Source organism: Pieris rapae, chromosome 2, assembly GCF_905147795.1.
Source record: "Pieris rapae chromosome 2, ilPieRapa1.1, whole genome shotgun sequence".
Lineage (NCBI taxonomy): Eukaryota > Metazoa > Arthropoda > Insecta > Lepidoptera > Pieridae > Pieris > Pieris rapae.
This window is the reverse complement of record NC_059510.1, coordinates 1,597,828-1,620,633: the sequence shown is the minus strand read 5'-3', so window position 1 is coordinate 1,620,633 and position 22,806 is coordinate 1,597,828. Positions and strand designations below refer to the sequence as shown.

General features: G+C 33.3%; 3 protein-coding genes across 6 annotated transcripts; 2 read left to right on the top strand and 1 right to left on the bottom strand.

The window, feature by feature from the left end:
- Positions 1-57: 57 nt before the first annotated feature.
- LOC110995611 lies at positions 58-22,323 on the bottom strand. Of its 2 annotated transcripts, XM_022262862.2 has the most exons (9): positions 22,240-22,323; positions 20,323-20,453; positions 18,830-18,973; positions 18,195-18,415; positions 16,862-17,392; positions 16,374-16,715; positions 16,038-16,278; positions 15,494-15,793; positions 14,330-14,889 (listed from the first exon to the last, which is right to left on the bottom strand). In XM_022262862.2, the coding sequence occupies exons 2-9, from the start codon at positions 20,432-20,434 to the stop codon at positions 14,492-14,494; spliced, it is 2,289 nt and encodes a 762-aa protein (XP_022118554.2). In that variant the 5' UTR covers positions 20,435-20,453; positions 22,240-22,323; the 3' UTR covers positions 14,330-14,491. The 2 variants fall into 2 exon arrangements, with proteins under 2 accessions (XP_045489605.1, XP_022118554.2); XM_045633649.1 differs by lacking the exons at positions 14,330-14,889; positions 22,240-22,323 and adding an exon at positions 58-453.
- LOC110995613 (acyl-CoA Delta(11) desaturase-like) lies at positions 4,844-8,348 on the top strand. Of its 2 annotated transcripts, none has more exons than XM_045633669.1 (5): positions 4,844-4,913; positions 5,096-5,313; positions 6,295-6,469; positions 6,653-6,814; positions 7,745-8,348. In XM_045633669.1, exons 2-5 carry the CDS (start codon positions 5,100-5,102, stop codon positions 8,196-8,198), a joined length of 1,005 nt encoding a protein of 334 aa, XP_045489625.1. In that variant the 5' UTR covers positions 4,844-4,913; positions 5,096-5,099; the 3' UTR covers positions 8,199-8,348. The 2 variants fall into 2 exon arrangements, with proteins under 2 accessions (XP_045489625.1, XP_045489623.1); XM_045633667.1 differs by lacking the exon at positions 4,844-4,913 and adding an exon at positions 4,962-5,023.
- On the top strand, positions 10,959-13,678 carry LOC110995612 (acyl-CoA Delta(11) desaturase). 2 transcript variants are annotated; one of them, XM_022262864.2, is made up of 5 exons: positions 10,959-11,054; positions 11,211-11,428; positions 12,000-12,174; positions 12,678-12,839; positions 13,146-13,678. In XM_022262864.2, exons 2-5 carry the CDS (start codon positions 11,215-11,217, stop codon positions 13,600-13,602), a joined length of 1,008 nt encoding a protein of 335 aa, XP_022118556.2. In that variant the 5' UTR covers positions 10,959-11,054; positions 11,211-11,214; the 3' UTR covers positions 13,603-13,678. The 2 variants fall into 2 exon arrangements, with proteins under 2 accessions (XP_022118556.2, XP_045489614.1); XM_045633658.1 differs by lacking the exons at positions 10,959-11,054; positions 11,211-11,428 and having other exon boundaries at positions 11,917-12,174.
- Positions 22,324-22,806: the final 483 nt, after the last annotated feature.

Here is a 22,806-nt window from a genome sequence, read left to right as displayed (position 1 = left end):
CAAATAATATTTCACAAAAACAATATTTCGTAGCTCTCTTTGAATTTCATAACTAAATCTTATTAAAGCTGCATTGAGTGTCACTGTTTATTTGTAATGTCTATGTCGTCTTGGCGTATGAATCTAATCACTGCGACTCATCTCTTTCTATACTCTCTGGCTTCGTAATCGATGGTAGAGTTCGTATTGTCTCTGCCAGCCTTGATGTTTCTGAATCGTCTTCACTCTCTGGTTCCCGGACAGTTTCTAGAATATCTTGTACTCTCTGACTTAATGGAACTTCTATCGGCCGTCCGGTAATCCTGGCGATTTGTTGGTAAATCCTGTTGACCAATTGCTCGATAGCTGTCGGCCATCTTGTGGAAGGTACTGTGTGTAAGGGCGTAAGTCTCGCATCAGGCATAATAGTAAGTCGGACTGTATCTGCGTACTGAATCACGGTTAGGGATAAACCTGAAACCAGTCAATTCAATTGAGGACGAAATATTATGAAACTTAAAGAAATGTGGCTGTATCTGAGAAATTAAACACAGCTGTGCATGTTGCACCACGTTGTATTTAAAAAAAAGTGTGTGCGTACAAAGTACACATGTGAGAAGTGAAACTTCTTTGTAAATTAATTATTGCTAAGATACTTAATTTACAAAGAAGATGATCATTTACCAGTATATGATATAGAAATACAAGGATATTTGTGTCTATATTCACACTGTTTACACACTGTATACGTGCCTAAATGATAACATGAATAAAAAAAATCTGCGTTTACTGCACAACACGCTATGCGACAGAATTTCCATGTTAAGTTTCCATATTAGATATGTAACTACTAAACGAATATAATATGAAGTAAAAGCGTGTATATTTTATCGATTTCCCTTTCTCACTGTCTCTCAATCGGTCGATCGGTTCAACAAAAACGCTGCACATCTTTGTGACGTTCCGTAAATTTTTTACCCTCATGCTCCTAAAGAAGTTTCACTTCCAAAAAAGTTACGCCATTGATAACCAATCAAACTATTTATTCACCTTCTAGGAGAGTTTTTAGTTAGTGTTTTTAGAATAAATAAATCAAAATGAACCACTTTGTTAGAAAATAGGTGATTTTTTATTAATAAAATAAAAACGCAATACGATACTTTACACCAGATACAGCATAATTTCTTCGACAAATTCCAGCATCAGACAGTCAACAGCTTTAGTCCGCATTTTACATCCTCTACATTTAGTGTGTCTATGTAGTGTAAACAAACAAAAATAGAACAGGGGGACAAACGGGCAGGAGGCTCACCTGATGTTCGGAACGAATTGTCTCCATAACAATAAATCAAACACCATGAAAATTGTATCAGTCGTTTTCCAGTTAAAATTGTTTGAAAGAACTATATTTTATGTATGAAGGTTTAGCAAGATTCTCATTATACATTTTCTAAAATAATAACCTTTACATTGCTTGCCTCTTTAATTTTTGAGATTTTTTACAAAACTTATTAAAAACCCTTGGATGTATTTACACACAATGATATACATACCTATTGTTTACCTCATTATACTTTCCTGAAATAGAAAGCAATAACAATAGATAGATTTACTTTAGATTGCAAATCTCCCAAATAATCATAAAAGTTAATTCGACCGTTTAAAAACAAATAAAAAGTGGTAATAATATATTTCTGTTTCACCGTGGTCATAATATCCATGGTCATATATCCCACAGGTTTATATGTCAGCCCCCTCACTATAATATTCTCGCGAACATTCTGGCTCAACATAGCACTTAACTCAACATAGCTAATGACTATGTAAGTAATGTGTAAATTATAATAAATAAACAAATTTTAGAATAACAGAGGCTCTAGACTCACTCCACAAATATTTGTCCATAACGTGATGATGATGAATTAATTTAGAAATATTAAATCGACTTCAAACACATTTACATAAATTAGGTGTTCATGATCTACCGATAAAACAGGAACTGTTTCAAATCGTCACCATGATTTCCTAGAGGCTTGATCCTTTGGCGTTGCGTAGAGATTTGGAGTCTCTGCATCTTCTACAGCAGTTACCCTGGGTGTTCAGGATTTGTTAGGACCTGCAGCTGAGTATCGCTGGGCGGCGATATCACTCAACAATAAGTAAGCCTGTTTGTTCTTTAAAAAAAATTTTGAAAATAAAGTACGAAGAAGTTTACGTAATACCTTACTAAAATGTCAATTATTATTTTATATATGGGTGGACCATGGAAGGCCACCGTAACGAATATACAGTTTTTATTAATTAATGTACTAGATAAATGAAAGAAACAAATTATTAATTAACACTTTGTTTTATTGTGGAATATATAAATTACTTTTTTTATTGTAGGCGTAATCACTATTTCTTAAACATAACTTTTATAAAGCTCTTCCAAACGGCCTTGCAAGAAACAGGGCTCCATACAAGGCCAATATTATAAATCAGCCGTTCAACTTAAAACTAGAATTGTTATAATCAAAATATCCGCTTTTACTAAAACTAGATAAAAAGCTCTTTCATTTAAACGAAAAATATAATGCTTAACATATTATAATCTTCTTTAATAAACTCAACGAACATGCCCTGACCATTATCATATAACTAAGAACTTATTCATAAAAATTATAGTAGGTAAAGACGATTATTTCGATAACAAATGAGTTACCAATTCGTTTTTCAATAAAAGATATCTATAATATAATCTATCTGTAACATACTAACTTTGAAAGAAATTTCTATTCAGTATAAGTTGAATAGTTGAATAATCCTTCCTATTGAGACCCATGTGCCCTAGCAAGGTCAACTAAATTCTCAGGTCAAATTTTTGATTGGCCTTATAAGGAACCACCGGCTTTCATAGGAACACTACCGATATTTTAATTGAAATCGAGGTAAACTTATTATTTATTTCTTTAGTACTATAAAAAAATCTGTATTTGACAATTTACAGTAAAAAAATATGATAATAATGGGATATTTATATAAAAAACTTAACTTTTGCTGAGCTCGCGAATTACAATTTTAACGTTGATGACCGAAGTCTACGAAGCTAGGGACCCCACAAAAAAAATAGCAACACGAGCGAGTCGCCGCTGCGTCTATGTCCGTTGATGGAGCTTTGTGGGAATGGAAGGAATTTGTCTTCACATGACTGTAACTATGATTTTTTAATACTTGGCCTTCAAAGGAGCATGGCCTTCCATGGTCCACCCACCTTACAACTACTAAACCTGTTACAAAATTAATTAATTCAAATCGTCATCCTGTTCTTGTGTTCTCTGACAAACTGTAAATTTCTACTTGCTTTACTTACCATTTTTGTTTAAATCAATTAAATGACCAAAGGACCAATTAAATTTAATTTCAATTCCACCCATTCTGAATATGCTATGGTTTTTAGTAGATGGACGTCGATGCAATTAATAGCGGACGATGGCGTCATGATATATGTTTGACTTACAAAAACTTAACTCCCTTCTTTCCCTCCCATAGAGCTCTATCCTCAAAATTTTACGGTTTTTTACAATTTTTAAAATTTTATTTTTAAATTTATTTCTGTTAATAAATTAAACTTATAAATAAGATTCTCCCCTCCACAACTTGTAGTATAATGTTAACCTCTTGTATGTATTATTATATATCTGTGTGTGTTGTTTATTTTATGTGAAGCCATTTTTGTTTTGGGTAACTGCTTAGATTAAATTCAATCCATTAAATCTATCTTCACCCTGTTAAGACTTAGAACGCAACATTGGCAGAATTGTGATTTACTCAGAAGTCCTTTTTTGAAAGGGCACAAAATCAATGTTGGAGGAAAAACTGATATATATAAGACGCGTCAGCTTTTGTGCATGTCGCGTATCGTGATACTATGTGCGTTCACGGTTGAAACTACCGATAAGATTTAAATTATAAACTAATCTTTCGACTAAGTTTTGGGTATAATTTAAAATATGAACAGATCAACATGAGCCTTGTCCATCACCATGCACCGATAATAATATTAGTTTTATTCAATATACCTTTCCGGTTTTATAATTTTATTTACTCTAATTAATGCAAATGCTTTTAAACAACACGTGATTTCTAAAATTTTGTTGACGTTAAAATATCAGGTAGAAACGAATTATAATTAGTTGTTCAAATGAGAAATGGTACGATGTGTCTGTCTATTGAAACTAAGTAAAAATTTACATAGCTTATAATCAAGTCAGGTTAGTCAATGGGTGTCTTAATTGAAAATTAACTACTAAGCGACTAAATCAGAACTAAGTTTTTTGATTGAAGAAAAATTTAATTAAAAACTAATAGTGTACTTTCAGATCTATCAAAGATTACATAGGATTTTAATTCAATATTCAATTAAATTAACTTAAAATTTGGATAAGTGTGAAATAAATTGTATGAATTTGGACACAGACGATACAATAAAAATATATATAATATCTTAGGCAAATATAAAAAAAATAGCTATACCTCTTAGAGGCACCGATTTTTAAAGAATCCTATGAAGAATACATCAAGATTAAAAAAAAAATCTTACCGTCCTTTGGATTACCGTACACTAAACACTGGTCATTTTAAATATCTGTCTTTTATTCCCAACTTAACTTATGTACTTCTCTGTAGCTCTCTATAGAATCAGTTCTACACACTTCAATAACAGATGTTATGATGTCTATTATTAAATTGGCTCTACTATAACTACTAATCAGTTTGCTGATGCATGCACTACAGAGTTGAGATTTTCTAGTGTGAGACGCAAAACTACGCAAGTCGCGGGCTTATCTAGTTTATTATTCTATACCCAAACCAAATAAAAATAAACAAATAAAACTTTTGTATATATAATTCACTTGTAGGACAAAACGTACAAACACTTCGAGTTAATTAAGGTACTGAACTGTTTGTTTTTTTTAATGTAAAATTTGGTTGATAATAAAGTTTAATTAAAACAAAACTGATGCAATGCAATACGTTTATATTACTAATAGAAAATAATAAGGTATATTACATATTAAGAAGCTAAAACTTCTTTTATTTTAGCTTTAATTTGATTTTTAAATCTTTGTTTTAGAATTATGGCACCCAATACTAGCAAAGATCTCATCGATATCGACGTGGTAGAGTCGGAAGAATCAAAATTGGAGAAATTGGTGGCTCCGCAGGCTGGGCCGTGGAAATATGAGATATTATATAGAAATGTAGTTGGTATTGTATATTTTCACCTTGCGGCTTTGTATGGACTCTACCTCGCTTTGACTGCTGGTCCAGCATGGTCTACAATTATTTTTCGTACGTATTATTTTATTTCAATTAACGCTCAAAAGTTTAAAATAATTGAATAGTTTTCAGATTACGTTTTAAGATAGCCTCACACATAATGTGTTTCAGTCAAAAAACGATCTATAAAACTTCCAAATAATATTTAGCTATTATTCGTTAATTTCGGCTAAAAAAAGTCCGCTCTTACCGCACATTCAAATGGCCGAACAACATAGCAACATAGCCGAAAATAAGTGGGCGTGGCGTACTTATTGATGAAAAGGTTCTTATCACCAGATAATTAGTGATTGTATGGCTTTTGCCATAGTCACTCTTCTCGCCTATGCTGGCTTGTGCTTCTTGCCTATCTGACTCAAGACGGGCTGAAGTTGTTGAAAGTAACGGAGTGACATTGGATATAGCTAAAGCCTTCGATAGATTTTGCCATATGGCACTTCTGTCGAAACTACCGTCGTACGGTTTGCCCGATGTCTTATGCCGATGGCTGGCTAAATTTCTTGTAGGCCGTAGCATTAAAACCTTAGTTGGCGGAGAGTGCTTCCAATCTTAGACCGATCAATGCAGGCGTTCCGCAAGGTTGTGTTCTCTCGCCCACCCTGTTCGTTCTGCATATCAATGCCCTGTTGAACATAGGTAATATTTATTACCATCATCATCATATATTATATTCTGGCCATCCAGGCATGTCTCGATCTGAAGTCTATGAGAATCGTAAAAAACTTTTGTTACGAAAAAATTATCGAAATTGCAAAATTTATCAGCATCACTTTGATGACTGGAAGTTTTCCACAGTCCGCTCCATAAGAAAGTGTTCTTTTGAGAATTAGCAAGCTGTGGATGTGATATGCAAAAACCGACAAGCTACCTTCCTGGTTTGTGATTATATTACTAATAATGTATCACAGCGTTAATAAATAAATACCAATATTACTGTTTCAGTAACAGTATGATTTAAAGGACCTATACAAATATATGTTGTTATTTTTACAGATTGCGTTATATTTTTTATCTCCGGCTTCGGTGTATCCGCTGGACTTCATCGTCTCTGGACACACAATTCATTTAAGGCAAAACTTCCCTTGCAAATTATACTGATCATTTGCACTTCTTTAACATTCGAGTATAGTGCTTTACATTGGGTCAGAGATCACCGACTACATCACAGGTAAATTATATAATTACTTATTGGTTGATGTAAATACACTACAGACAGAAAACAAAATCGGTCAGATTTTTTGCTGCCAAACAATGTATTTGTTAAACTTGTTTGTAAAATATTCAGGGCAAGATTAGGCATACTTAGCGCTAAGTCTGAATTTTATTAAGTATTCAAGTGGTATTTTGGCAGGTATACCGATACAGATGCAGATCCACACAATGCTGCTAGAGGGCTTTTCTTTTCACACATAGGGTGGTTACTCGTCAGGAGGCATCCGGAAGTAAAAAGACGCGGAAAGTTTACTGATATGAGAGATGTCAACGCAAATCCAGTTTTGAGGTTTCAAAAGAAGTAAGACATGATTATACTTTTAAAATATTATAGTATATATGAATTTCTCGTTATAAAGTTTTCGTGACATGAATTAAAGTTCAGATGAATACGACAAACCCTCGTAGCTGTAATTGGGTCATTCCAATTTATAACAAAATTTTACTTGAATACCCCTGAAAACGGACTTTAACCATTACAATTCATTGAAGTCGCGAATCTGATGAACAGCGAGTATTTTATCTAAATTAATTAAAAATTAATAAAAAACTTCCTAATGTAAAAAAAAAAGTAATAACATTCAAAAAATTCAAATGGAATATGGTGGCCTGGATGTCTGCCTCATTTGTGTTTTTTATAAGCATCATAAACAACAGTCAAAGAGGCAAACATGAGCATGAGCAAAAAAAGCTTTTTTCTCGCCAGTTTTGAAGCTCATATATAAAACTCAGCGTGACGATGGTGGCAGACTATTCTGCAGTCGTTTGCAGGGTTTTCTACAACACTGCCGTTCTGCCAACCAATGACCATGCATTTCAAATTTATATTTTTTAATTATTATTTATTTTTGAGCACAAAAATACTAGCATACCTTTCGAAGCCTTGGAGGCTTCGAAAGGTGTTCTGTGTGGTGGTTCTGTGGGACTGTCAAAACGTTTAAAGGGACGAGGGAAGGACAATTTTTTTTTTTAATTTCATTTTTTCACTTATACAAGCGTGCTGAGGTCCCAGAGGTTGCTGGGTGGAAAGATGGGTCGCTGGTTAAGAGGCGGCGAAGTAGCTGTTTTTCCTTAGAACTTCGAATGTACAATGACAAGTGAGAGGTGAAAGTCATACGCAAAATTTGTTGCAGACTTCTATCTGTATAACATCAGAAAACGTCAAATTTGATTTCTTTCTCTTTCTTGATTAGTAAAAAAAATACAGTACGTTGACCAATATTATTTTCAGGTGGGCCGTACCCTTCATTGGCAGTATATGTTTTATATTACCAACTTTGATACCCATCTACTTCTGGAACGAGGGACTAAACATGGCGTGGCATCTGAGTATTCTCAGATACGTTGTATCGCTCCACCAAACACTTCTAGGTAATAGTTATGCACATTTCGTGGGAACTAAGCCATATGACAAGCGTATACTACCCATTGATAACAGATCACTCAATTATATAATAATGGGGGAAGGATTCCATAACTTTCATCATGCATTCCCCTGGGATTATAGGTCTGCAGAATTGGGGACTTTGTTTTTTAATCCGACTACTTGGTTTATCGAATTATTTGCTAAGATTGGATGGGCGTACGATCTAAAAACTGCGTCGGAATCTGTAATAGAGGGCAGGGTTCAAAGAACGGGTGATGGTACCCGGGTTCAAAAGTCTGATTTAAACGTTAATTCCTAATCATTCATTGAACTAATTTATGCATATGAAAGATTTATGTCGTTGGTTAAGGCTTTTTGTATCAACATACATATCTATAAATTTTAGAATGTATGAGATTATGAACTTAATTGTGATTTTGTTATTTTCTATGATAACTGATTTGCAATAGTAACGTATAAAAATAAAATATATAGTTAAAACTGCAGTTTTATTTAATGTACCTACTTCAGTCTGACACTATGAAGCGATAATTTGATATCACTATTCAATAACTCAAAACTCAAAAATATCTTTATTCATATAGGTAAACATGTACACGTATGAAAGTAAAAAAACAAATTAAATTAATTGTAAATTTACATTTACAACCAGTTCGCAAGTCAAGGGCGTAGAGCGGGTAAGAAGAACTGGCAAGAAACTTTCTGCAACTCTTTTCAATCGCCAAGTTTTTAATACAAATTCTTTGAAATGGAGCAAATCAATTCCAAGGATTAGGATCATTTAAGTATTCGTCACATTTATAAAAGGCTTTATTAATTAATTGACTATGACAAGGGCTATGAATTTATTTAGTGATAGTTCTCTAATTTCGCTTGGGAGTTTGTTGTAAAAACGAATACAATTTCCATATAAGGAGTGGTTCTCTATCTTCTGGAGCCTGGTTGGTCGCACTGGTGAAAGTCACAATTTGTTTTAAAATTGTTTAAGTTTTTTTGTACATACAACAAGGCTTCAAGAATATATTGACCGGATAATGTAAAAATATTTAGTTCCTTAAATTTATTCCGAATTATTGATGACGTAATAAAAAGGTAATATTTTTGACTTGTCAAAAACAATATAATAAAAATAATTAGGCCTGATTAATACTAAGAAAACTAACTTACAAATAAACGCACACTTAAAATAAATGCATATTTTTTCCAAGTAGCTCTTGTATAGAATAGGCCTCCTCCAATTAGCTCCATTTCTTTATCGAGCATTCTTCATCTCAATTATTACCATAAAGTTTTTAATTTAATGAATCAAATTTTTATATGTAAATGTATATAAATATTTCTTCTTTATTCAAAAGAAATAATTATTCACATGTTTACATTACAACAAGCCACACAAATAATTATACACTTTTGTGTATATTGTAATGAGTAATCTCAACAAAGAGAGTTTCAGATTTAGTCTAATCACATATAGTATAAATAGTTTCTAAAGTTTACATTAAGTAGGTGCGTGCGGACTGCGTTTTTTATACATTTGAAACTAACACTTTTTTTTTCAAAGATTTGATCAACACGAGACCTTAATTTTAGTAAGATTTAGAATCTGAATATGATGATGATTTTATGTAAATTAAGTTTTCCTAGCTACCTAACTAAATTTTATAATTAAGTCTTCAACAATTTACACAAATGCGCAGGATAATCAAATAACACATGTTTTCTAAAATAATGTTGACTTTAAAATATGCAGGTAGGAACGAATTACTGTCTGTCTGTTGCATATTATATTATTTCCTTTGACTTTTAAATACATTTCCAAAACTAAGCAATCATTTGGACAGCTTATATGGCCGTGTTTAGCGGCCGCTAAGCGCACGCCCCGCTCTTCAGCACCCGCTTCTAGCATGCTTTCAATTTTTTTTCAAACAAATTTGAGTATACCACATTAATAGATCTCAAAATTGTATTTATTCAAGTCCAACCTCACACGCCACGCGCTCGCCTGGCGACTCACACGACCCTCGCTTCGGCTAGTGTCGTAAATACGTGTACGGACGGGTGTCGTCTGAACACGGCATAAGGTCAGGTTAGACGTAAAAGTGTCGGACCCTGCATTAGGTACCTGAAAATTGGCGACCGAATTCGATCCCTGCGGTGACCACTATCTTGATTTTCTATTACTATTTTAAAAAACTATTCAACTAAAATTACCTATTACTATTAATTACTACTTTTAAACTAAAATTATAAGGACTTAAAATGCTTTTCATGCAAGTATCATATTATAAGTTTATTTTTGAGCATCTAAGACCTGAGATCGATCGAAGAGCGTGACAGTCGATCGATCTCCTAGCTGCTAGGTTATTACCAAACCCTACGAAGACAATCCATTTTTGGGGACGATAGAATACAATCTCTTCGCTCTTTACACTCATATTAGATAATCAATATAAACCAAATAAAGTATATAAAACCGTACAAATAATATTAAAATATGCATAGCTATGTTTACAACAAATCAAATAGCTTTTTTTCAATCTGGTGTAAGTTAAAATCTTAAGATAGGATATTGGCACAGTTGAACTGTTATTTTCATACAATGGTCTATCCAAATACCGATCCGACCTACCATGGATAGCTTGTATCGACTGATGGCTATTACAATCCGTCGATTTGTTATCGATACTTACAGATTGTCAAAAATGGATTGAGATAGGTTATTGGGTTTGGCATTTGATTTTTGAGGTCGAATGAGTTGGATTCATTTATGCCTGTATAACGTCTGAACCCAATATTGTGGATTAATTATTTGGTTCGGACAAATATATATATATATATATATATCAAAATAAATAATATGTAATTGGATTTAGACGCACGAGTTTTCGCATTCATAAGCCTCGTTTCAAAATCTTGCCTTAAGACTCCTACTCAAGGAAAGCTGAGACCACGAGAAAGACTATGAATTTCATAGCGCAGTCGCGGGCTTAGTTAGTCCATCAATACCGGATAAAATAAATAAACTGTAAGTACGTCTATATAATAACTTTGAAGTACAAAATATACGAAGTTTTTAATGTCTTTGGTTATGGAACGTTGTTAGTTGACTTCTAAAAGGTTGTTTTTTTATATCGAACAGAAGGCTTTACTAGAGGTAAAGTTTAATTTAGAATATAGTTTTATTTAAGCCATTAAGGTTACACAAAATAGAAAATAATAGGAAATTTTCCATATAAGTTTTTTTACTGTGTTTTTAAAATTATTTTAAGACTTTTTTTATTATAATTTGATTTTTAAATCTCTGTTTTAGACTTATGGCACCTAATACAAGCAATGATGTCATCGAAGTCGAATGTATGGATGCGGAAGAATCAAAATTGGAGAAATTGGTGGGTCCGCAGGCCAGGCCGTGGAAATATGAGATAATATATGGACGTGTAGCAGTATTTGGATATTTTCACCTTGCGGCTTTGTATGGACTCTACCTCGCTTTGACTGCTGGTCCAGCATGGTCTACAATTATTTTTCGTATGTATTATTTTACTACGTAGTTTGCTAGCGCTCAAATAGACTGAACATTCAGATTAGTTTCATAATTCGTTTTTAAATAATATACATATTTTTTTAAAGATGCGTTCGTGCCGTTAGTACGTGAGTATCACCGAAAATGTTTAGAACTGGCCAGTTAGAAACATTTCTAATGTAAACTTTTTTGAATTTCAATTTTAGAACTCTGTGGTAACCTAATGTAGTATATTGCATTAAAGACGATGTCTAGAGAGGAATGGAGAATACTTTGAAATACAATAAAAGTATTAGCAACTTTCTACATTAAGCCTTTTTTTTATTATCTAAAAATTTTTAGTGCTACCTAGGTATTGTTTAAAAAGTTTTTGCCTCATTTCGGAGTCAAACCATAAATATAGAATAAATAATCAAAAGAACCATATTAAAACGTCGAACTTGGATTGTTACTAAAATAATTAATATTAGGTACTTTTTAATATTGGTATTACTCTTTTTCATGTAACTTTTATTAGGTAAAGGCATGTACCGAATTTCATGAAGCATTATAAGACATAGTATATTTCTTTTACAGACTGCGTTGTATTTTTTTTCGCATCCATTGGTGTATACTTCGGACTTCATCGTCTCTGGTGCCACAATGCACTTAAGGCGAAACTTCCCTTGCAAATTTTAATGGTATTCCTGGCTTCTTTGACATTCCAGTTTAGTGCTTTGAATTGGATCAGAGACCACCGATTACATCACAAGTAAGTTATATCAAAATAACACACATAAACGACTAGCAGAAAGCAAGATCCCATAGATTTTTTGCTGCCAAACAATATGTTTGTTAAACGTGTTTCTAAAATATTCAGACCAAGAATAACACATTAAGTGCTCTTTTCTCGGATTCGAGTGGAGCGGGGTAATATTAGCGGTGCCACCCACTCGGATCCGTGCAAGCGGCCTGTTCATTTTTTTAAACCATTGCCACCCAATCTGCTGTATGCCGACCACTCGGATCTGAAAAATGTATTTTTTTAATAAAAATAATATACATATAACATACATATCAAACATTCATATTTACTCAATCTAAATTCGCAATGATAAGTTTTGGTTTCCGGTTATTACTTTGTTTGCATTGTTTGCATAGTGTAGGCATTCAATGTGTTCAGTGTCGAGACAGCACTGACAGCCGTAGGTTGTAAACGTTAAATACTTTGATACTGAATTTTACCCTAAGTATTATCAAGTGGTTTTTTGACAGGTATACCGATACAGATGCAGATCCACACAATGCCGCTAGAGGGCTTTTCTTTTCACACATAGGATGGTTGCTCGTCAAGAAGCACCCGGAAGTAAAAAGACGCGGAAAGTTTATAGACTTAAGGGACGTTAAAGCAAACCCAATTTTGAGGTTTCAACACAAGTAAGACATCAGTTCTGTTAATGAAATACGTTTATTTGAAACATAAGATCATCATGGTATCATTTATTCCACGTCATTAAATTCGAAGCTGTTGGCATCCCTACTCATCGGCAAAGAAGACAGAGGGTTTTGGCCAAGAGGGCTGGTTATACTTTTGAAATATAATGCACAGTTCTCTTTTCAATGATCTTAACTTCCTTTCATTTTGTTAAAGTGATACGATATATTGGCTATTGTCTGACACAAAATTATCGTAGAACTAAAACAAAACGAAAATTTAGTACTTAAGTAAAATTTTGTTTGCAGGTGGACCGTACCCTTCATTGGTAGTATATGTTTTGTAATACCAACTTTGATACCTATGTACTTCTGGAACGAGACACTAAACATGGCGTGGCATCTAACTTTTCTTAGATTCGTTGCATCTCTCCACCAAGTATTTTTGGTTAATAGTTATGCACATTTTGTAGGAACTAGGCCATATGACAAGCACATACTACCCGCTGATAACAGATCACTCAATTATGTCATAATGGGGGAAGGATTCCATAACTTTCATCATGCATTCCCCTGGGATTATAGGTCTGCAGAATTGGGGAGTTTGTTTTTTAATCCGAGTACTTGGATTATCGAATTGTTTGCTAAGATTGGATGGGCGTACGATCTAAAAACTGCGTCGGAATCTGTAATAGAGGGCAGGGCTCAAAGGACGGGTGATGGTACCCGGGTTCAAAATAAGTCTAATTTAAACGTTAATTCCTAATCATTTATTAAACTAATTTTCGGATATGACAGTGATATACGTCTTTCATATTCTTTGATATGTCCGTAATTATTTTTGGTACGAATATGTGATAACTGATAAGAACTGGTAATAATTAAAAAAAAACGTATAAAAATGTTATCAACTGGTATAAAATTAAATAAATATTTAGAAACTGCAGTTTTCATTTATCTACACCTTATGACTATTTAAATCAAATTTGTAGAACGCTAGATGTCACTAGATATTAAAATTGTTAAAGTAAGGCAATAAAAAATAATAATATCTTCAAAATCACATTTCATAAACTCAAAATTATCCCAAAAGAAAGCTCTTCTATATCCGAAATATAAAAATTATAAAGTTTTTATTTATTAGTCACATTATATATTCTTCAAAGTGAAGCGAAGCTATTACAACCTTAAAAGACTCTAAAGCACCAGGGAAGATAACATAATTACATTGTCAAATTTATATAAAATATTTCCAAAAATTATTCTGAGTAAAAACACACACAACCAGGATTTCGAAAAAAACTTGTCTACGCAAACATTTATACATGTAAGAAAACAACATGTAGTGTAAACATGTAATAAAGCCACGCGAATTCGAAGTGTATTCACTGTGGTGAGTTATATCCAGCTAATTACAGAGGAAAGACAGAATTACAGAGAAATGACAAACTCAAACTCTGGGAAAATTATGGCAAAAATAGCAAAAAATAGCAAACGTTAAAAATATGTTTATTATTTGAAAAAAAAAATTATTTAAGTCTTAATAAGTAAATTTCTCAGTACTGCTCCTTCAAATAATATTTCACAAAAACACAATATTTCGAGCTCTCTTTGAATTTCATCACCAAATCATATTAAAGCTGCTTTTAGCCTTACTATTTATTTGAAAAACTATGTCGTCTTGGGTTACTTATTGTAGGCGGAATTAACACTTGACTAGTATCTGTTATCTGCGACACGTCTCTTTCTGTACTTTCTGGCTCCGTAATTTGTGGTAGAGTTTGGATTGTCTCTGACTGTCTTGATGTTTCTGAATCGTCTTCACTCACTGGTTCCCGGACAGTTTCTAGAATATCTTGTACTCTCTGACTTAATGGAACTTCTATCGGACGTCCGGTAATCCTGGCGATTTGTTGGTCAATCCTGTTGACCAATTGCTCGATAGCTGTCGGCCATCTTGTGGAAGGTACTGTGTGTAAGGGTGTAAGTCTCGCATCAGCCATAACAGTAAGTCGGACGGTATCTGCGTACTGAATCACGGTTAGGGACAAACCTGAAACCAGTCAATTTGGAGGAAGGAGGAAATATGAAACTTAAAGAAACGTGGCTATATCTATCGAGGGATCCAACATAACTGTGGGTGCCTGCATGTTGCACCATGATGTATTTAAAAAAATTTACGCCATGGGTACAAAACTATTTAATCACATTCCTAGACGTTATAGATCATTGCCGTGTAATGCTTTCTTTTTTTTGATTGTGCGGTTATAAGATAATAAATAAATCTGAAAGTACCAGATTCTTTGCAAATAAACGTAACTAATTTATTTATTAATACATTTTAAATGCATGGTATGGAGAGATATTTGATTAGGCCGAAAGCGGATTAAAAGCCCTGCCGCATATAAATCAATATTTTAATTATTTTTGTTGACCTGCTCAGGAAAGGATGATATCAACACAGATACAGAATACAGACATTGGCGTCGTGTCCTAAAAAGCATATGCGTAAAGGCAAAAGGAAAATTTAAAAATTATTTCGAGTCTTTTTGAGTCAAAAGACCCATCAATCAGATATAGAATTCTGAAAGAGCTATTTTTACACTTGTACCGCTTTTTGCCAAAGTATATATCGCATACAATACAAGGTAACTTACTTATGTTAGCCTGCGGTGGCCTCCAATACACAACGCCATCAACCTCCTGTCCCCACAATGTTTTTCTTCGTTGAGCATCAGTTGGTGCATTTATTTCCGCATATGAAACAGCGTATCGTCTGGATAGTGCATTAAGTGTCAGTCTTGCTAAAGGTGAAGGCACCGATCTGGTTAGGGCTCCACATCTGGCCTGGGCTGCCCAGGCCCCTGCCAAGGCAACTTGGCGACTGCAGGCTTCATCGACGACGGAAGCTATACGACGCGGTGTAGAACCAACGGGAATAGATAGACACACCATTCCTGGAATCGTTTTTTTATGTTAATAGCCAATTTATTATATTATATATCCGTCGAACAACAAGATGGTCTCATGACAGGGTAGCTGTCCATCTTGTTGTTTTTTATGGATATTCTTGTAGATAAACTCGTATTATTTAGTTATTATAATTGTGAATTAATTATAAACGTTTTGAATACTACTTCTTTTCTACTTGCAATTCAGCAATCGTTATAGAAATTACGACGTCAACGTTTTTTGTCATACCTCCAGTTTGCGATTTCTTATAATTCTTGCCATTGCCTTCAGCAAAAGTGTAGAGGAAGTCCTCACAGGCTGCTCTAGCTGAGACTAATATCGAATCAGGTGTTTCACTTTGAGCGTTTTCAAAGAAAGCACGCAAAGATTCTGTGGCAGCAAACAGTGCGATGTCGGTGGAAGACACGCCCAAAGCACGGGCAGCCCTGTCAATGTCAACACGTGGTACAGGGCGAGAAAATGATGCCACCTGGAGTTTAAAAAAAATCTGTAAAGTTATTCCTACAACAGTAAAACTTTCTAGTTCCCATTAATGCGGCTTCAATAAGTAGCAAATAGATTTACCTTCCTCCCACACAACGAAATAGTTTGCAAGAGATGTCGCTTCCCATCATCAGCACCAATAGTATCAGTCCACAATTTCCAAGGTGCTCGGTAGGCTTCCTTCATACCTCTTAATGTCTCGCCAGTGGCTTTCACAAGCAATTGAGCGATATCCCCATACTTCCAAGTAAACGTGTCAGTTTGCCGAACTAAGCCAATCGTTCTTAATTCATTAATAGCGGTAATTTCATCTCGAATTTTGAAGGGTAGTGTTAGCATAGTTTTTGCCGTCGTAAACGCAGTTTCAAACATCCTCCGCGGCCATTTTCGTGGATCCACGGTTACTAGAGGAGAAATTAAAATCTGAAATGATATACTATATAAATATTCCAAAGACGCTCTTCCCTTTTGGTCTTCTTAGCTACAGGTAGCTACTTGCCTTATATTAATCGCTAGAACGAAGATGTTTCTAATGATACAATTGGATAAAATTCAAACATTTTACATACCTTTGGTACGTTTAAGTTCCGTCTCTTACATTCTCTTTGTATGGCTAAAAGAAATTTTGCCGCTGTCATTGCTGCAGGCGTTTCTCTGTCTTGCATCCTCTTCTTTGAAAATTCTCTTAACGCACTCGCTGTTGATATGAATACTAATCCAGCTACATGGAATGCTCCAGGAAGCGTTTTAAGTGCCCTTGGACTTTCAACAGGGTCATATTCACATATAAATTCGTTCCAAATATTTGATAAACTTTCGTTAATCTTGGACCACAACTCTGGAAGGGCTGATGGTGTGGGGAATAATTTTGATAGTGGACTGTTATGGCATAATTCAATTCTATCAAGACAGCGATGTGGGAACTGTTCCATGAGAAGAAAGTCGCCAATGTTTAGAGATTTCTTCCCGCTGAGAAGTAAGTGGTGAACTCGTATTAGTATATAATACTTGGTTTCGGTGGACACACACGGGATGATTATATACTGCCATGGAGGGTGATCACTAGGAAAGTATTTTGATATCACGTCGCTTATGTAATCCTGAAACATTTAATTTGTGTAGGTATTTTGGCCTAACCGTTAGTCAACCATATTCAAAGTTCGAAAGGTATCTGAATAATAATAAGGCCGAATATGCTGAAATTTTTAAACCGCGGTGCAAAAAGAGGTTTAGTTTTAGGTCTAGTTTTTAATAGTAGAACTAGCGGCCGGCAACGCACTTGCAAGCCTTCTAGTTTCTCTAGCCTCTTTATAGTTTTTATGAATAGGTATTTAACAAAAATATTCATAAAAATTATACTCGTTCATTTAAAAAAATATACCTTCTTAAAAATCTGATTTTTTTGATTACAAAATACACTATGATTTATGTACACATATGTTAGGTATATTTAGTTAAATAAATACATAAGTTAACGGTGTTCATTTTCCGGTGAGCGAACTGGCAAAAGTTCAATTATTTGTTATTGCCTATAGTAGTTTGTTAATTTCTTGTATTTTTTATTATGAAATTATCTTTTTCCTAATTAATTTCATGTTTGATTTTTTTTTGTTTCGTCTGTAAATTATATTCAGTTATTGTTCACTTTAGAGTCAGCTGTTAAGACAGGAGTGTTTTTATAAATAAATATATATTTAAAAGAATCAAAATAGTATATACTATAAAATGAATAGTATAACACTGTCTTAAACAAATTATATTTAAAAAAAATATATAATATATTATAATATATATAATATAATATATATAATATATATATATAAATATGTATATATTAAAAAAAACCTTAATTAAGACTAAATATTAAGTTAGATTTTGGAATTCGTGCCTAGGTATTCTTACTTGTATATTTGCGTCGCTGACTGGACGTCCTCTATAAACAGCGTTGGCCAGAAAAACATGATTTTCTGGTCTAAATGGAACGTTTCCATCCCAGGCATAATTGCCCCAGTACGACACAAGAAGCTGCCTCAATCTTGGGAACGCTAGCTCTCCATTTTGATCTCTTCGATCAATTACAAGTTGCGTCAGTTCCCGTTTGATATCCTCTGCATTTAGTGTGCCTGTAAAAAACATCTTTATGTCAAACTTATAATAAGAAACGCCTTTTTTACACTCATTATCTATGGTTACAAAGAGTATACAGTCCATCTGTTTTTATAGAACAGGGGGCAAGAGGCTCACCTGATGCTAAGTAACACTCAAATACTGAGGGCTCGCGAGTGCGTTGGCCTTTTAAACTAAAAGTTTTAATGCGACTATAATTTTGTGTATATATGATGCTTCAGGATCTCTACAAAAGTTTGAAACTCCCAAATTTGCTTTGAATGCAATTACTTTCAAACTCGCAACGCAGCAGTGAACTTTAAAAAAAATATTATTTTCGAGAAATGAAATGACCTTACCAAAGATAGTAATTTAATATGCAATCGTTTTATTAAAATTGGTTTACATGTGCATCTATTATTAGTACATACCTTTTATACATAACAAAACATTAATGATTCCCTGATTCCTGTTTGTGTCCAGTAAAGAACGAATTGTAGCATTTCTAATGAACTCCACACTCGGATACCGGCTCGACAGTAGTTTGAGCCATAAATGGTTGCTTATTCTTACAGCTAGAATAGAAAAGCTTGTTTAAACGCTCGTTTCTCGGATCCGCGCGGAGCAATATATAAATAAAGCCATAGCAGTGGTGCAGCCCACTCGGATCCAAAATGTTTTTTTTTTATAAAAAATAATAATAAACATATATTTTCAAACATTCATATTTACTTGATCAAAATTAGCTATATTAAGTTTTGGTTTCCTGCTATTACTTTGTATCCATTGTTTAAACATACAATGTGTTAATTGAACGATATATACAATTCAATATAAAATAATTTTAAAGATTGGGAGCAAAGGCTGTTAAGGAATCAGAGTTGAGATCTAGCGCAACGAAATGATACTGCAGCCCATAAATTGCCAGATAACGACTGCGTTGCCGGCCTTTTTATCCACCAGAATTTTGTACTCGGGCCAGGCAGGCATATTGGGACCATTTTCCTGCTCTTTGAATTAATATTGGAAAATTCCTTTATATTGCGAAAGCAACGATTATTATCATATTTATGATACAAAATTAGTACATATTTACACAATATAGGCATTTGTATCAGATCATCGACCTTAACATAATCGAAAGATATCAACATTTAATAATTTATTAATTACTGACTAAAAAACTGTTCTTTTCATTTTCATGTTACTAACGAAAATAATGGAGGATTATAATTTAAATGATGATTATTTTACTTGAAGCTGAATAGATAGGGAACAATTGTCATCGTTAATACTGAATTTATCATGCTTCAAAGTTAAGATTACGTAAAAAACCTATATTTTAACATAACATATTAACTGATAGATAGTATGTATAAGTATATAAAGAAGTATACTTTGTAGATAATAATAATAAAATTGACACGATGCATGAATAAAAATTAAAATAATGACTAGCTTTCATTAATATAATTCACTTAAGTTTTAAAACAAACCAATAGAGAACAAATCTTTGTTTTTATTTTATTAGTATCTATTACTTCTAAGATATCATGTGGAACATGGTGTAATGGTGTAATGGTTGCAGTTCCTTACAAACGTTGTGTTAAAAAAAACTTGGTGGTTAAAAAAAATGGCAAAGAGTTTTTTGCCAGTTCTTCTTTTCAGTTCTATGTCCTTGATTTAAGAACTGGCAGTAAATGTAAAAATTGCAATGTATATTTCTTTTCTTATTGACGTTCATAAGTGTACATTGTGTTACCTACATGAATAAATGATTTATCACTTTGACTATAGCGTAAGGTCATTAAAAGAATTACTCCAAATAATTGAAACTTTATTTCGTTCTCTTACTTGCCTTATCATTGAAACAGACGTAAAAGTGTCTTGAAAAAATCTTTTGCTAACGACTAACTAGGCTTACCGACATAAGACAGGGCCAGTGCCGGTAAAGCAGACACGGCTATCCAGAAGGCACAGTATGTGTAAAATTCCTCCCTCAACCTAGATCGTAAGCTCTGTGGTTCCCTCCTCATATTAATTTTCACCTGTATGCTGTAAACATAATATATGATTGTTATGGAAGTCCATTATCTAAACTGTTTATTATAATCCCTGGTGAGATAAAATCACTTTGTTTTTGGTTTTTAAAAATAGTAGATAGTTTAACAAAACATTTGTAGGTACATGATCTGCAGATATTGCTGGATAGATGAGGTTTGGAGAGAGACCTGCGCGAGCTCCAAGCTTGGCAGTCATCAGTGCAAGATCAAGGTTATTTTCTCCTATCGGAAGCCAAGCCTCATTATGGGTCACTGCGCCATATAAATACGCCGATAGATATGTATACTAAATACATTGTATACCAACTCTTGGAGTTGCAAATCTCGGCCACTTTCACAAAATCTCTATTCAATTATTTATCATTTACTCGTGTTTATAATTCATTAGAAATTTGCATACGATTTTTATCAAAATTCTGATTAATAAATATTCGATTGGAAAGTTTATTGAACTTTGATTTATCTTTACATAACAAAAGTAATCGATACGAGAAGAGATTTTAAATATTTCTTAATAAACTAAAATATGATTTGTATATCACACTGTTTACACTGTATACTGTATATAATGATAATATAAATAAATAAATAAACTGCGTTTACTGCACATAACGTTATGTGCTGTCACATCTCAATTCTGTAATTGCCATCTAATGTACTAATATGTAACTACTAAACGAATACATCAACCAATAGCGTGTATTTTTTTTAACTGCCTTTCTCTGTTATTCTTCGACAAAAACACTGCACATCTTCGCGACGTATCCGTAATATAAAATTATCCTCAGCGCCTAAAAAAGTTTCACTTCAAACATAATCTACCATTGCAGATTACATCAGTACGGTAACATTTACATCATACAACAACAAATTGATCAGTACATCACATACAAAGCACAAATAACAATAGATAAACTATTTACAAAATATGACTTCAACTATGATTACAAATATGAACACAAAAAAGTATCTAAGAATATATAGTAACCAATCAGCGCTCCAGTTTAATAATTGGTATGAATTTCTCGAATGTTTTTGACTAACACTGTTCAGTTAAAGTTAAATCTATGCACAGTTATGATAACCCATTTAATATTGATTACATCGTATCGTCAATGATGATAAAAGGCCAAAAGACGACCTCTAATACCGTAACTAATACTGGCATTAATACGTCATACAAAACTATAAATACTACATTTCATATACTGATTATTGATATGGGTTAAGGACGATTAAAGAAAATGTTCATTAGTTAATTTTGACTAGCAAAAATGTCAACCAATCATGCTAGAAATTAGAATTTCGTTTGATAGGTGTGTTAAATTGGACTTACAATATTTAAAAGACCATTGCCAAAAGGTGTTTTTAAAATCGCGGTAAAATACTGATGCTAATGGTTCTATAAAATATAATTGTACATTATGAATTTAATGGTATATAATTTGTATTAACAAATTAACAATGCACGATAAAAATCACATTAGAACAATACCAATCTATTACTTTCAATTTATGTAACGGAACTAAAAGTATTATGTTTGAGTTAATCAGTTCTTTGTTATATTTTCACTCATCGAAAGGTCTAATCTAAAATGACGCGAAATCCAGTCGTAACTGACACACACACAAAATAGTTCGAATTCCTAATTAATATGTACCCTTTTAACGATAACCTCATTAATGAAAATAGTAATATGTTATGTCTAAAAAGTTCATCCGGTTAAAGATCGTTCACCATTTTATTTGTAAACAAATTGATTAAAAAATGTACTCACAAATTCTCACAATAATAGAAATCGCGGGTATTTGGAGCGGAATTGAACGCAAGCGCAGTTGTGTAAGGCAGACCGAGTGTGGAGTGAAACTGGTGTCTGGTAAGAATGACCCCACATATCCTATATTGCGGCCACAGTGTGCATTTGTAGTGGGGAAATTGGACATTTTTTTTGTATGAAGTAAAATTGATTGTTATGCTTTCATTATATTATTCAGATATATTTTTTGTGATACAACACGATATAAATACCATACATACCTATCGTGAACACGATTCCTTATAAGATCATACAATCAGGTTCGATTATTAATAATCTTTTTCTTCTCTTCTTCTATCTCTCTTCTAAATTAACATTCAGGTGCAGTATTTTATTTTATTTTTGTCCTCAAACATCACACAGTGGGGGACATTCAGATACTTACGAATATGTGTAATTGTAAAGATGTGTCATACACATACAGATCCATGCATCTCACAAATCACAATCGAGTAGCCCGCACACAATATAAAACAATAAACTAAATACTTAATTTGTAGAAATAAAGAAAATAGTCAGTATGTTATA